We start from the raw sequence: 13588 nt of genomic DNA on the forward strand, positions 1-13588 counted from the left end.
TCACTGGTGCTTTTTTATTTTCTTAAAAAAAAGAGAAAAAAGAGAAAAAAAAAAACCCCAAATCCCCAAACCATTATCATCGCCATCAGCTGCTGGCCGTGCTCTGCTCCTGGCCCAGCCCGGCACGCAGCTGGGACAGAGCGCCAGCGTGTCTGGATACCTGTTTCTTTGTCCTCATTGGGTTTATTTTAAACACATCACGATGTGTAGGAATCTCTAAATATACCGCAAATATAAACAAAAAAAAAAAAAAAAAAAGGAAAAAATATATATATAACAGTAGTCTAAAACATAAAGTGCACGGCCATGGCTTTGCACCAACGTCTACACAGCTGGGGCAGGGGGCCCTGGGGGATGACCTCCCCTCTCTCCCCCATGCCGGGTGGGGTGAGGACACGACACCCCCACCCTCCCCGAGCCCCTCCTTCGCTCCTCCCACCCTCTGCATTGCAACAAATTAAAAACAGAGTCGCTGTCTTGATTGGCAAAAAGACTGATGGGGGCTGGGGCATCCTCGTGGCAGCGGAGGGAGACTGGGAGGCAGGGGCTGCCCACAGTGGTGAGGTCGTGGGCTGTCCATACAGGGCGGGAAGGGAAGGAGGGTTTCTCATGTGATTTTTGGATCGCAAGCATAGTCCGCTCCAGGGAGGTGCCGAGATGGGGCGAGGATGGGGGCACAGGCTGGCCTGGGGAGAGAAAGAAAAAAAGAGGGGCATTAGGAAGAGAGAAGCAGGGCACTTGGGTACCATGCAGGGCACCCTACCCTTCCCCCTCCCTTGTTTATTCAGATTGTGGACCAAGCCCTTCTGTCCAGCACCTAAAGACCCCAATCCCGCTCTGTCGGGGTAACTGGGAACCTTTGAATTGTACTGGGAACACCGGGCAAGGCTGCCAGGTAAAGTGCCCTAGTCGGTAGCAGGGAACAGCTGAGAGGTTTGGGGCATTAGCAGGAGGAAAGTAAGGTTACAGGCAGGTGATTTCCAACCGGACAGAGTCCCTGCCCGCAAAGCATGCTGAGGTTGGACCCTGAGGAGTTAACCAGGCTGAAGAAACCTGCTCCCTCCACCCCAAACCCCAGCATCAGGGTCCCTCCGGCACTGGGACAACTAGGTAGGAGCAGAAGTCCCTGCCTGAGGCCACAACCAAGCCAGTGGCTCCCTGCTGCACTAGATCCCTGGGCAGGTGACTCACTGGCGGCCATGAATTAAACATGAAAGTAAAAAAGCCGGCCACATGGGCCTTACGTAGGCCTGACAGCTGCAAGGGGAGGAACAGGCTTTTATTCCTGGCTTTTTTCAAGCTACAAAGCTGGTCAGGATCCAAAGAGATAACAGAGCCTCAGTGCCATGGAGGAGCGCGTGATGGGAGCGAGCAGGGCCGGGGGTGGGGACGGGGGCTGGCCATGAGTCATCAGTGTACGAATCTGGGTGACGACAAAAGACCCGCAAGGGGTAGGCAAGGAGGAGGGCTCCGTGCCTCTCTGCATGCTGGAGATGGAGCCAGCCATGACAGCTGGCTAAGACCGGGGAGCGGACTGGGATGGCCCTAGCCTGCGGGCCCACCACTGAGCACTGGGACTGACCCAGCACGTAGGCAGAGGCAGCACAGCCCGGGCTGGGGGCCCTTTCCACCTGCTCCCACTGTGCTGCACATTCTCCCCAGCCCTTTAAAAGCCACCCCTGAGGAGGCGGGGAAGCAGGGCCAGGGGTACAGAGCTAGAGCCCCAGAGACACCCGAGTTGGGGAATCTGGAGGAAGAAAGTCCCTCCCTCCCTCCCACCAGCTTTCTGGAGCAGAGAGCCAGGGGCACCTCACAGAAGGACCAGCAAGGAGCTGAAGCCTTTGCTGGCATGACTCAGGCAGGCCCCTTCATGGGAGGCAGGGAGGGAGGGAGGCAGGCAGGCGGCAGTGCTGGAACAAGAGGAGGAAGCACTCAGCTCTGATGAGCTGGTTTGTGCCTCTACATCCACCACCCTGGCAGAGATGGGGCTCTGACTTAACCCCTTCCTGGAAAACAAGCGTGCGCCTTCTCCCTGGTGCCCGCTGCCCCGCAGCACCACCCTGCCCCAGGAAGCTGGCTCTCTGGACGGATGCTGTCCTCTGACCGGCTCCTGCCTGGGCATCCCAACCCGCCTGTCTGTAGCTGCCTTTGTAACTCCTTAACCTCTGATGCCGACTGCCAGGCATCGGACTGACTTGTCCTCCCTCTATTGCCCGTCAGTGGCTGCCTGGTGGGAGTGGGAAGAGGATGTGGTTTAAAGCTCCTGGGAGCCTGGTACGCATTCAGATGGGAGTCAGTGCTACAGCTCTGGCCCGAGGAACTAGCACCAGGTGACAGGGCAGTGGGGCAGGAACCAGTGGAGGCAGGTCCAGGCCTAGGCCCAGCCCTGTGGTATGCAAGCGAAGAAAGCATCCCATTCCCCCTCCCCACAGCTCAGACACCCTCAGGCAGAGAACAGTGCCCCACCTTTGGGTTTCCCAGGGCTCAGACTGATCCCAGGAAAGGTGAGGGGTCCTGGTCAGGGCAGTCAGGTTGTGTTCACTGGGGTGGGATCTCCAAGACAGGTGCACCAGCCTTAGGGCCATCCCTCCCTGCATCCACCATCACTGGGGGGTCCAGGTCCATCCTACTACCCAGAGCGCCTTGGGGTTACACAGCCAGGGTCCGCACAAAGATCCTCCCCACAGCACCCCCCACAGGGCCATGTAGCCCACGAGCCTAGGAGGTCCAGCCGCACCTGCAAGGAGAGCAGCGCTCCAGGCTCACTGCTGCTTGCAAGTGGAGAGCTTGCGGATCTTGCTGCTGGCGGAGCAGGCCTTGCGGGAAGGGTTGGAGGAGGCGCTGGCCCTCCGCTCTGCCTTCGATTTGGTGCTCAGCTGCCCTGGCTCCGTCCCATTCATACACACTGGCTTGGGCAGCCCCTTGCTGCGACTCTGCCCGTTCTGCCCGGCCTCCTCGTCAGGCACCTGTCCTGGAAGAGAAGCAGGAGGGGTGGGGGTCAGTGCAAGGTGAGAGGGTCTGGCTGCTGGTGGGGAGAAGACTGGCTCTACTTTCATTAAGGACAAGACTTGGCAGGTGTGGATCACTCTAAATTCCATGTTTGAATTTAAATTTTCTTGAAATCTGCTTTGCTGCCTGCAGGGCCAAAAGAGGGGTCATGGGTCAAGATGGGACCCATCTGAACAAGGGGTTCCCAAAATACAGCTCCCCCTTCCATTAGCCACCTACAAACGCCACGTGCTGCTTCTAGTGCCTCCTTCCCTGCCATGCACATAGGGCTGGAACACCACGTATAACGCCTACACCACAGGCTCCAGATACTCAGGACTGATCTCAGCCATCACCCTCTTGCTGTGAAAGCAAAGGCCCGGGTTTGTCGTCCCCTTGGCACACCCCAGAGGTTTTACAGAGCCCTGAAGTGCCTGGCAGAAGACACGGGATCTTTGCCCTCCACCAGTGCCAGGTAGCCCCAGGCAGCTCAGAGTGACTTGGCACGACAGGGACAAAGCCCATCGGACACGGGGTTGGAGGGGGGTAGTGACAAGAGGGCATCAGCTTGCTGGGCTCTCCTCCCTCCCCCCGCCGCCTGATCCAGCCAAGGTAATTTCCTTCTGGAAGGAACGTCACGCTCCAGGGCTCTTCAGTTCTGACTCAGAGGCTCAAACAGTAGCGGGGGCTGCACGGCGATTATGTATCCTTTTCTTGAAAGGATGCTCAGCTCCTTCCCCAAGGCCGAGCGTCACGTCATCCCAGCCGTCACCCCATCCCGGGGGGAGGGGACAACAAGGGGGACCGTGATGGTTTCTACTTGGTGGGGAGGGGAAGAGGCTGTTGAGCGCCTCCATGCTCTTGCTTCTTGGCCTGCAGAGCAGATGCCACTGCTCTTGTCGACTCCCCCACGCCTCCAGCCAAAGGCCCTGCTGCGCGTTCCCAAGCTCCCCTGTTATGGGATGCATTTAATGGGCATCCCAGAGCCAGGCACTCCCCATGCTCCTTGGTGCTGGGGGGAGCTGACACGAACAACATCTGCTAAACTTCATCAGAAACAGCATTTCGGATGCCTGGCGTGTGTGGAAACTTCCCAGTGGCAAACCGGCCGGCAGCCCCGAGGAGCGGGGAACTGGAGCCAAGGTACAGTAGTATGAAAGCTGAGAACACGAGATCGGCTGTGGCAGGCTCAAAAAGGGCACATGTTTTTTAACAGGGAGGTGAAGTAACCCCTGGAACAGCTGATGTGCCCAAGGTGGGTTCCCCACTGCTTACAAGCCTTAAGCCAAGAGGGATCTTTCCTAAGAGGTTACGCTTGGTTCAGCTGCAAACATCGCTAGCCCCCAGAAGCTGGCTTTTCTTTCAGCTTTCAGACAGACACAGAATCCTTGTGCTGCCACTGGAGGACGCAAAACACAGGGCGAAATTCTCAGGGGTACCTGTCAATTTAGGGAGCCCCCCCAAGCCACCAGGGTGAGATGCTGAGCAGCAAGAGCTTCCACCCACTTCAGCCATCAGTCCCGCATCCTCTGAAAAAACCAGGTCCTGAGCACATGATGGCAAGTGCCCAAACCAGCAAGAGCACCACAAACATCCAGGGCCATGTTCTGAGCAGGTTAGTTAAGTGACATGCTGAAGGGCCCAGAGTGAGACACTGGCAGAGCAGGGAATGAAACCCAGCAATCCCGGGCCAGTAAGTCAGGGGTCCCAACATCTGATGCCTTAAAACAGGACACATCTCCAAGAAAGTTCAGGTGTCTTCCCCCCTCCTTGCCGTGCCTGGGGAAACCCCCCCCCCGGAAGACTCCATTAAGACAGATGTCATGCTGCCATCCTCTGCCATCCCCCACCCCCAAAAAAATCACTGGCCCCTTGTTAAACTCTTGGCTCCCCCAGCCCAAAGCTGCAACTGGCAGGCAGCACATCCCAGCCACGTTTCCTCTCCAAGAATCTGGTATTTTGGTTCGCTTTGTCCCCCCAGTCTCAATGACGTGCCTCTGCAGCACCTCAAATAACCCTCCTCAAAGCAGAGCTGGGCTCCTTCCTCAGCTGAATTCCAGCCAAATCGATTAACATTGTGGATTGAAAAAGAAAATTCAAACCTGTTCATTTTTTGTTTGTGGGGTAGGCTCCCCCTCCTGCGCTCCCCCAACCCTCCCCAGCTGAATCCCAGAGACGTCAGGTGGGGCAGTGAGGGGTGGGAAGAAGACCCTGCCAAGCTAATTTCGTCTCTCCTCCTAATGACAATTGCTGACGTTCGATTAATGAAAATAAGAATTTTAAATGCTTGCTGAAGGCTGGCAGCTCTCCGCCCACGCGGAAGCTGTGACCCATCGTGCTGCGTCTATTGTTCTCCAGTCATTATGCTGCCTTACCATTATCAGCCAAGAGGCGTTAAAAATAAGAAGAAAGGGACGCCAGCCATCAAGAGCATGTGCATTTGTCCTTGCCACCCCTTGTGCCTCCCAAGTGCTCAGTCCAGTTCTTTCAGATGAGAGCGGTTTAAAATAAAGATGCAAAGAGCTGGAACAGGGGAAGTGTGTGTGTGTGTGGGGGGGGGGGGGGGGGGAGAGAAAGAGGATGGAAACATCTTTGCAAATGCTCACACTTATTTTTAGATTCAAGTCTCGGATGCTGATTCTAGCTCTGGCCTGAATGTGGAGGGTGGGATAGGGTGGGGGTGAAGGGACTGCCCCAGCTTGGTCTCTCTGTAGAAGCCCAAACTGGGGTCCAGATCAACAAGGTAGTTAATGATCGGGGGAGCAAGTTTGCAACATTTTTAAATGGAGGTTTCAGGATGAAGCCCACAAGCAAAAGTGCTTCAGCTCAGTTATATCACACAGACACGCACACCCAACCGCCACCACCACCATGGGAGCAGAAGACGACGGCCCCCTCCGGAAAAGATGGCTTTCTATGTGGCCTGACATCCTAATGTCCTCTCTTCAGCATGTGCCTCTGAAGAGCCATTTAGCACAGATCCAACCAAGGGGACGGGATGTTTCAGGCTCTCCGCAGAGTGGCACAGATCTTTCAATAACCATTTAGAAATAGAAGCGCCCTCTGAAAAGCCCCTTCCTCCTCTGAAGGATGTTTGATTTAATGAGGTCCCCTCCCCCTCCTCAATGGAACGCCCACCCTGCCAGTGATTCACAAGCCCTCCTGCTGCCCGGCAGGACTGCATCTAAACTGATCAGAGTCGTCTGCAAGGGTTTTTATTTGAACGGAATCTCAGAGTGAGCCTGGAGGGTCCCACCAGAAAGCTGCGAAGGGAAGAGGCATGTATGCTCTTTGCAAGCTGCCCCTTAATTCTGCAAACTCCGTGCAACCCCAGCAGAACTCAGATCGTACCAGACCCTGATCCCTCTTCCTGTTCCCTCAACAAATTCGCTTTCAGATTTTACTCCCTGCAATGGCATTCTAACAGGCTACAAATATCCACCCCTTTCTAGCAGCTTGCCTATCCAGACAGCTTCACTCTAGACAAATTCAATGCTTCCATTATGCTGCCTGGGTAAATGGGCTTCCCCGTTTTAAAAGGATCTCAGTTTTCATCAGCATCAAACCAAAAGCCACTGGATAATAAACTGGACAGAAGTGACCCAAGGCGAACAGATCGGCTCTCGTTAGTCAATACCCAAACTGATCAAACCAGCTTCTGGCAGCGTGGATGTACTGTGCACTCTCTCCTTAGCAGGTCACATGCACAGGATGAGTCGAGCCACAGCTCAATCTGCCTGACTTCAGGGTTCATGCTACGCTAATAATAAGAAAGAACCTAACTCTGTCCTCAATTCCAGCCAGCATAATGGAGGGCAGCAGGTGGCTTGGAGCATCCAGCTCACAACGACAGCTGAGCAGTTGGGGGAAGACACAGCAGTGGGACCTTTGCAGTGGTCTGGACAAAGCTTTTTTGTGCTAGCGAGCTGAGTGAGGCTGTGCAATTACTCTTCAGAACCTTTCAGTTACTTAATATCACCGCTCAAGTCTTAAAACACAAGACAACACGTGGAATGGCGTGCACACCCACTCACCCACCCACCCACTGCTGCTCTGGGGGGCTGCTATTAAGCAGAGTTTCATGTCTCTTTGAAGCTGCACAAAGCAGGCGGGAGAACACTGAACATCTTTCAGTAATTTGCACGCCAGCTCGCTGACTGACAGGTCCCGTTTGGGTGGAAATGCTGCTGTTTGCAGGAGTATGGAAGAACGGAGACTACTGCTCCAGCTACAGCCTCCCTTTGTCACGTGGCACCTGCCCACACTGGAGGCAAGAGCTGCCCCATGAGCAGGTAAATAATGGTGTTGCTGAGGGCTCAATCCTGCCTGGTGCAGCTGACTCTGTAAGCACAGGGGAAAGGGCAGAGTGTGAGGCACAGACCCTGCATTAATAGGTTGCTGCAGCATGGGCCCCAAGTTCCTTCTATTAATAGCAAGTAAGAAACCCAGGAAGGGAGCTCAAAAATCACATTGAACAGGAGCATCTCTCCTCAGACACCCTGCACATGGGTGTTTGGGGCTGAGCTCTGCTGGCTGCACAGAACAGTGCTTACGCTCACCTGAACTCCGGTTCTGCACATGGATGCTGAGCTGCAGTCATCCACCTGACCCTACCATGAACCACCAGGCCCAGAGCATCCCAGAGCACATGTTAATGAATGATTGGCTCAGGAGCTGCATTCCTGCACAGCTCTTCACCTTCATAACCCAGAGATGCACATAGACAAGGAACGCTAAGAAAACCAAAGCCAGAAAAAGAAAAACAAACAAACCCCAAATCAAACAATATGGGGTGGGGGGCAAGGCAAGTAGAACAGGCTGGCCTGAGTGACAGGTAACCATCTCAGTGCTCAACTCCACAGATACTTCTTTAAGACGGAGTTTCTATAGTAAAATCACCTTTAAAATTAACAATGGAAGTTTCATTGCTGCTATCTATTGAGAGAACTAACTGAAAAAGGACAAGGCTGGTTGGTTACCACATGCGACAGTCCCACCCACTTAGTGCTGGCTTTCTTCCCCTCAGATCAGCTCCACGCTGGCTTTGCCATGGCTAATTTTTGCTAAAGCAATACAACAGACCCTCTTGCAGAACACATCTATCTATTTTTCAAGTAGTACTGCCATCTTGGCAATGGGAAAGTTCCCACCAAAGTCTGGAGAAGATTCTCCATTCCCAGCCCAATGCCACTTGTTCAAGCAGCAGGAAGGGCGTCTAGGATCCCTCTGCAGTATCTCTGGAATCTAGACTACCCTTCACATTCCTCTTCTAGGATCCTGGCTGCTGGTACTCGGCTTCCTCTCCAAACAGCTCGGCAAGATCGCTCAGCTGCTCTGCTTTGTCCTCTCTAAGCCCTGCCTCAGCTTCTTCCTCTGCACCTAGGAATGCACAGGAAAGTGACAGAGCATGATTAGAGAGACAGACACAGACGCTGTCCCATGCATCCTCGGAGTCGGCTGCAGGAGGGGAAAAAATCAGGAGCACTACATCTAACAGCTCTATTGTGGATAAAATTCTGCCTGTAGCACCTCCTCAATACATGGCACCATCAACAGGGATCTGAGTGGAAGTGTTTGACCTCCATTTCCGCATCCCAAGGGTGGCTGCGGGTGAGCATGGCTATCACACATTGCTTCTTGATGTTGATCTCAAAGAGAGGATACAGGATGAGTTAAATGGTAAGGAATTTCAAACCTGGCTGCCCATAGTCTGCATTCATAAACTGTGGGCTTCAACCGGGTCTCTGCTCCCAGCAGACGCAGAAAATAACTTTGGCAAGTTCTCTTCTCTCCCAACTGCTGCTGCTGTCTTTAGAAACTCTCTAGAGAGTTGGCATTTCTTTTCAGAATTGAATGAGTTTAAAAATACAACCCAAGGAACCTCCTCTGGGGAATGTGAGCAGCTTCTGGCCAAACAAACAGTCATCCAGACTACAGGCATTGGTCAGACAGTTAGAGAGTATGAGAGCAGAGAGAAAGAACACGCCTGGTTCGGGCTTCCCAAGGGCCATCTCTCTGCAGGATGCCCAGCTGCCGCAGCGACACCAATTCTTGATGGAAACAACAGTTATTATGAATCGACACCATTGAATTGACAACAGAATTGTTCCTTTCGCTAGTTAAACGCCCTTTATCTGGGCCTGCCAGTCCTGCCTCAGTCAGTGACCCACCTACCCGTAAACCCGAATGGATGCCTACTTGGGGACTTTACAGAGATGTCACACAACATGGGGCAAAGACTTTGCTGGCTTAGTGCATTTTGCTTGCATGTCGAGACATCAGCAGAACAAGGGAATGGCTCCATTATGCTGGGACTCCACCCCAAGGTTTTCATACATAGGATACTCAAGGCCAAAAGCTGTCTGTGTTTGCTTCGTGGCCTCCAGGCTCCCCTACTGTTTCCTGACCATGTGTAATCATGTATAAATCAGGGAGTCAAGAGCCAGACAAAAGCAGAGGTGGTCTAGAGACAGCTCGTTGCACAGAAGGAGCCAGAAGGCGTGAGTTTTTACTCACACCCACTAAAGCAACTGTCCGGCTGCCTGTCAGGACAGAATGTGGTCCAGTCTGGATAATCCAACACCCACGGAGCTGGAGCTCTCCCTGGTAGCGGAGATGACTCATGCCCAGACACTTAGGGTTGCCTTGTGGTAAGGAATAAAAATCAGTTCCTCTACAAACAGTAGCAAATTCCCCCCCACCTTTAAAAATGATTGTCAAGCCATCTGTACAGGAGTGGGGGAAACTGAAAACATGGGAGTAACTGTCAAAGCAGCTTATGGAACAGGAGCTTGCAATCTAAAGCATATGAAATAACCCGAGTAGGGACAGGGAGAAAGAGCAGTGCTGCCACCTGCCACTGACATTATCCTGATAGTGACAAAGCTTTGCACGGGTGCCCACCCTCCACTTACCCTCCTACGTTTCAGGATTTAAATGTGCAGAGAGACCGAGATTTCCAGAGCTGACTAAAGGTATCAGCCACATGCAATCCCTTTTGATTAACAGGGGTTGCATGGTTACATCCACTCCCTACCTCTGAAAAATGTCAAGCTGTTTTGTTTCTTTGTGGTTAACATTTAGGATTCCCCCTCTGTCCATTTGAAAGGCAATTCTGTAGCTAGACAGTCAAAGATCAGGGCAGGAGAATGAGCCTAACAACACTGAAAATGAAGTGCAGGTCCCTGAATGCTCCCTCCTATCCCCCAGTGTGCCGTCTGCTATGAGCACAGTCACGTAAGGCTGTACTTCCACATAACCCAGATATTGTCTAGAAAAATTGGCTGTGGAATTAAGCATGCTGAGCAAAAGAATCCAGTAGGAAGAAGCTATTGGCAGATGCATCAACGGAAAATGGTGTGTAGGTAATGCACAGGAAGGGGTGCCCTATTTGAGAAAGAGAAAAACAAGCCATCTACAGCTCCAAGACTCACTCACACCCACTTCATAATCAACAGGCTTCTCTCATCTTCCGAGAGATTTAGTCTGTCAAACCTCAGGCCCTCTCTACATAACAAATAGCTCCTCTGGCCTTCAGTTCCACCACCCCTGTCTCTTACCTGGTACAGTGAAGTCCTGAGTGTAGATGATATCATCTTCAATGTCGTACAAGTCATCATCTTCTTCCTCATTGTAGCCATGCAGATCTTCCAGATAAGGCACCACCGTCATACTCCTCCACCTGTCCTTTGTCTCTGGGCTGGGAGGGATGGGGACCAGAGCCTCTGCCTGAGCGTGTTTCTTACGAAACCAACTGTAAAGAGTCCAAGGTGCAGAACGTCAGTCTGGTTTCTCTTGTTACAGCACCACAGGAAGCCCCTGGCAGTTTGAGATTTTCCACCCGCATCATATCAAAGCTATGTGAGGGTTTTTTTTGTTTATGGACGGCCTCTTGGTCTGGTTTCTGCCCTTATAGGTTTTTGAACAAGCAACACTGTGGAGATGCCAGCATCTTGGCTTCTTGTCTCCACTGTTCAGCTGTAGGAGATGGTGGAAAGCTATGAGAGCCAATGTGAATAAAAAAGGGCATCCACACTACTGGTTGCCTTTCAAGTAAGGGGAAGTTCTGATGACCTACCCTCCTTGCTCCAGAAAGCTATGTTTGGCAAAGCAAGAGACGCTTGCTGCGAGATAAACCTGACTGTGGGACAAATATCCATAACAGCATGGCTGGAAATAGGGGCTGGAGCCTTCCATCTCTAGATCACCCCTCGAGTCTGGTCAGAAGCAACACAGAAAGTGAACCACGGCCCCACCACTTATGTGCAGGGCTGATGCACCTTGGCAGAGAGCCGTGCAAGAGAAGCTTGCCCTGCAGCTGTCTGAGCTATACCCCTTCTGCAGGGAGAGGAGGGAATCCTACAACTAGGGCTGACAATCAGACACCTCCACTCAGCATTTGAGCTTCAAAACAGCACAGGAGGAAAAAAGAATTCACGGCAGAAGAGTTTAAGAACGACAGGTCTTTATCCCCAAATTGCCCTCCAGCAGGCAATTCCCTGAAGCATTGCAGCAAAGCCTCTTCATGCTTTACCTTTCCACCCCACCCTTGTCTCGGTGGAATTGAGTACCATTTAATCCCTCGCCCATGGAGCTGCTATGTTTGGCATCTGCCCAGGGAAGAAACTTGGCACTGGAGGCCATTCCTAATCAGATTAAGAGGCCAATTGTCTTGCAACGTATCTATATCACAGGAGTCAGACAGGTGGCCTTTTACATCTTGTGACAGAGGCACTCCAGAACAGCTGTTGGCGTTGGGCACTGGCATTAAGAACGGAGTTTCCTAGAAGTCCCCCAGGCCCCTGCACGCCCAAGGCGGCAGTAGAGGAATCCAGTGCTGTTCTGCTTCCACCTACTCTCAAAATTCCACACGCCTGTAACAGCTTCTGCACGCTTGCACCCAGGTGCCTCAGACGCACTCTGCCATCCCTGGCAAGCACCCAGTCCCCCAGTTATGGGTCCCAGGGCCCCGCTAATGGAATGATGTGGGTGCCGGGGGGTTAACGCTGGTCACCCAGTTGCTTCCTCCCACCTCACATAAACTGTGCTGTTGTGTGGCTTCATATCTGGTGTGCAGAGTGGCAGGCTGTCCCCAGCGCCTTTGAGTCTGTTGCATCGAAGCATTTTGTTGGCTTGCTCTAGGAGGGTTGCTCACCCCCCACCTCCATGCAGAAAATGACAGAGAGGTTTGAAGAAGATGCTGGTGAAGTGCAGCTGGGTTCCCAATTCAAACCCTGCTTTTGTACCATGGGCTGGGTGCTAATGAAACCATCAAGCCACTGCCTGAGATTGTAAGATTTCTTCACCAATTAATTGATTTTAATTTCAGGGTTCAAAGAGGTGCTGCTGTACAGGTCAGAGATGGATATCCTTTGAATCTACTCAATGGAGGGCACTAGCAACACAAGCTTCACTGCATGCTGCACCCTGCCTCAAAATCTGGCAGGGAAGGCCTGCCTGGGAGTTTGTCTTCATTCCCTATTTGGTTCTTGGCCTATTTGCGCTGCCTGCTCCAGACAGTGCTAGGTGCAATGCAAATGTTTAGTTAGTTGGCGGCGTGTGCAGGCATCAGAAACAGCTTCCAGTTTAAATCCATCACAACAGCCAGTTGACTGGGGTCAGGAGGGATGAGCTGAAGGGTCTGAACAAAGCTGTTGCAAACCTGAACCATCTGCATGCTATCACCTCCATAACAATGTGATGTTCTGGTGGAAGTATCCACTAGAATGTCTCATTCTAATTGGGATAGACCAATTAGTATTCAAAGCAGCAGTGAACCCTTGTTTAAAATCCCGCTTTGCAATTAGCAAACATGATCTGGAAATAAAAGTTATGAAGCAGTGTGAAAGGGATTAGATTCAAATTTTAATCTGAACTCCCTGGAAAGATTCTCAACTCCCTTACCCCGCGTGAGGTTTGCTCTAAAAAGACAGCAAAAGATCCATAGTAAGCAAGACCTGTGAAGCCATTTTCAAACTGAGAAGGCATGAAATTTTGCCTTTACACATTCCCTTTCATTCCCCAGTGAATTATTTCCTAGTCTCCTATTTTTCCCGGGTTCACGATGGACAGTTGGATTACAAGCACCAGAAACAGTCATCTACAACAGCTCAGCATTTTAAGTGCTCAGTCCTGGCAGTTCTTCCTGCCTGTAAGTACTCTGAAGATGGTCCTTGGAGAAACAACAGCAGATGTGGGGTTTCATGGATGGGCAGTGAAGCCAACAACACTGTGCAGCAAGAAGTACCGGCTCTGTGACCAGCTGGCAGTGCTGTGCATTCAGACTGTGCATTTCTGAACACCTGCCCCTCAGGGGGATCTAGGATGAGTTCTGGCTTTTCAGGAAAGTTTGCTAAAGAGGGTGGCCCCAAGTTGCTAGTGCATTCTGGGAAAGAATGGCTCTGCAGAGGCTGATGGAGGATTTGGGATTTTTGTGGCTGGGGAAAACCAAGTATCTGTGAGCCTGGCATTTCAGATTGTGACTAATCTAGAGAGGGACGTGGGGAAGATACCGGTTCTGAGATCTCAGAAGGGCCCAGGAAACCCACACGTCCTGTGAACATTCAGATCTCTTGTACAGTAGGAAGTCTGCTCCAAGCCT

At 52.1% G+C, this 13588-nt stretch overlaps 1 protein-coding gene across 1 annotated transcript in view; it reads right to left on the reverse strand.

Moving 5' to 3' along the window:
* The window catches only part of STK11 (serine/threonine kinase 11), a 64302-nt gene continuing 50714 nt past the window's right edge, over window positions 1–13588 (reverse strand). The window contains exons 9-11 of the mRNA XM_090027367.1: window positions 10548–10741; window positions 2738–2971; window positions 1–686 (exon numbers count right to left, since the gene is read on the reverse strand). Of these exons, the coding sequence (XP_089883493.1) occupies window positions 2763–2971; window positions 10548–10741 (403 nt within the window). The 3' untranslated portion in view covers window positions 1–686; window positions 2738–2762. The remainder of the gene's footprint in view (window positions 687–2737; window positions 2972–10547; window positions 10742–13588) is intronic.

Source organism: Crocodylus siamensis, chromosome 14, assembly GCF_052110815.1.
Source record: "Crocodylus siamensis isolate JL-2025a chromosome 14, ASM5211081v1, whole genome shotgun sequence".
In the NCBI taxonomy this organism is placed as follows: Eukaryota; Metazoa; Chordata; order Crocodylia; family Crocodylidae; genus Crocodylus; species Crocodylus siamensis.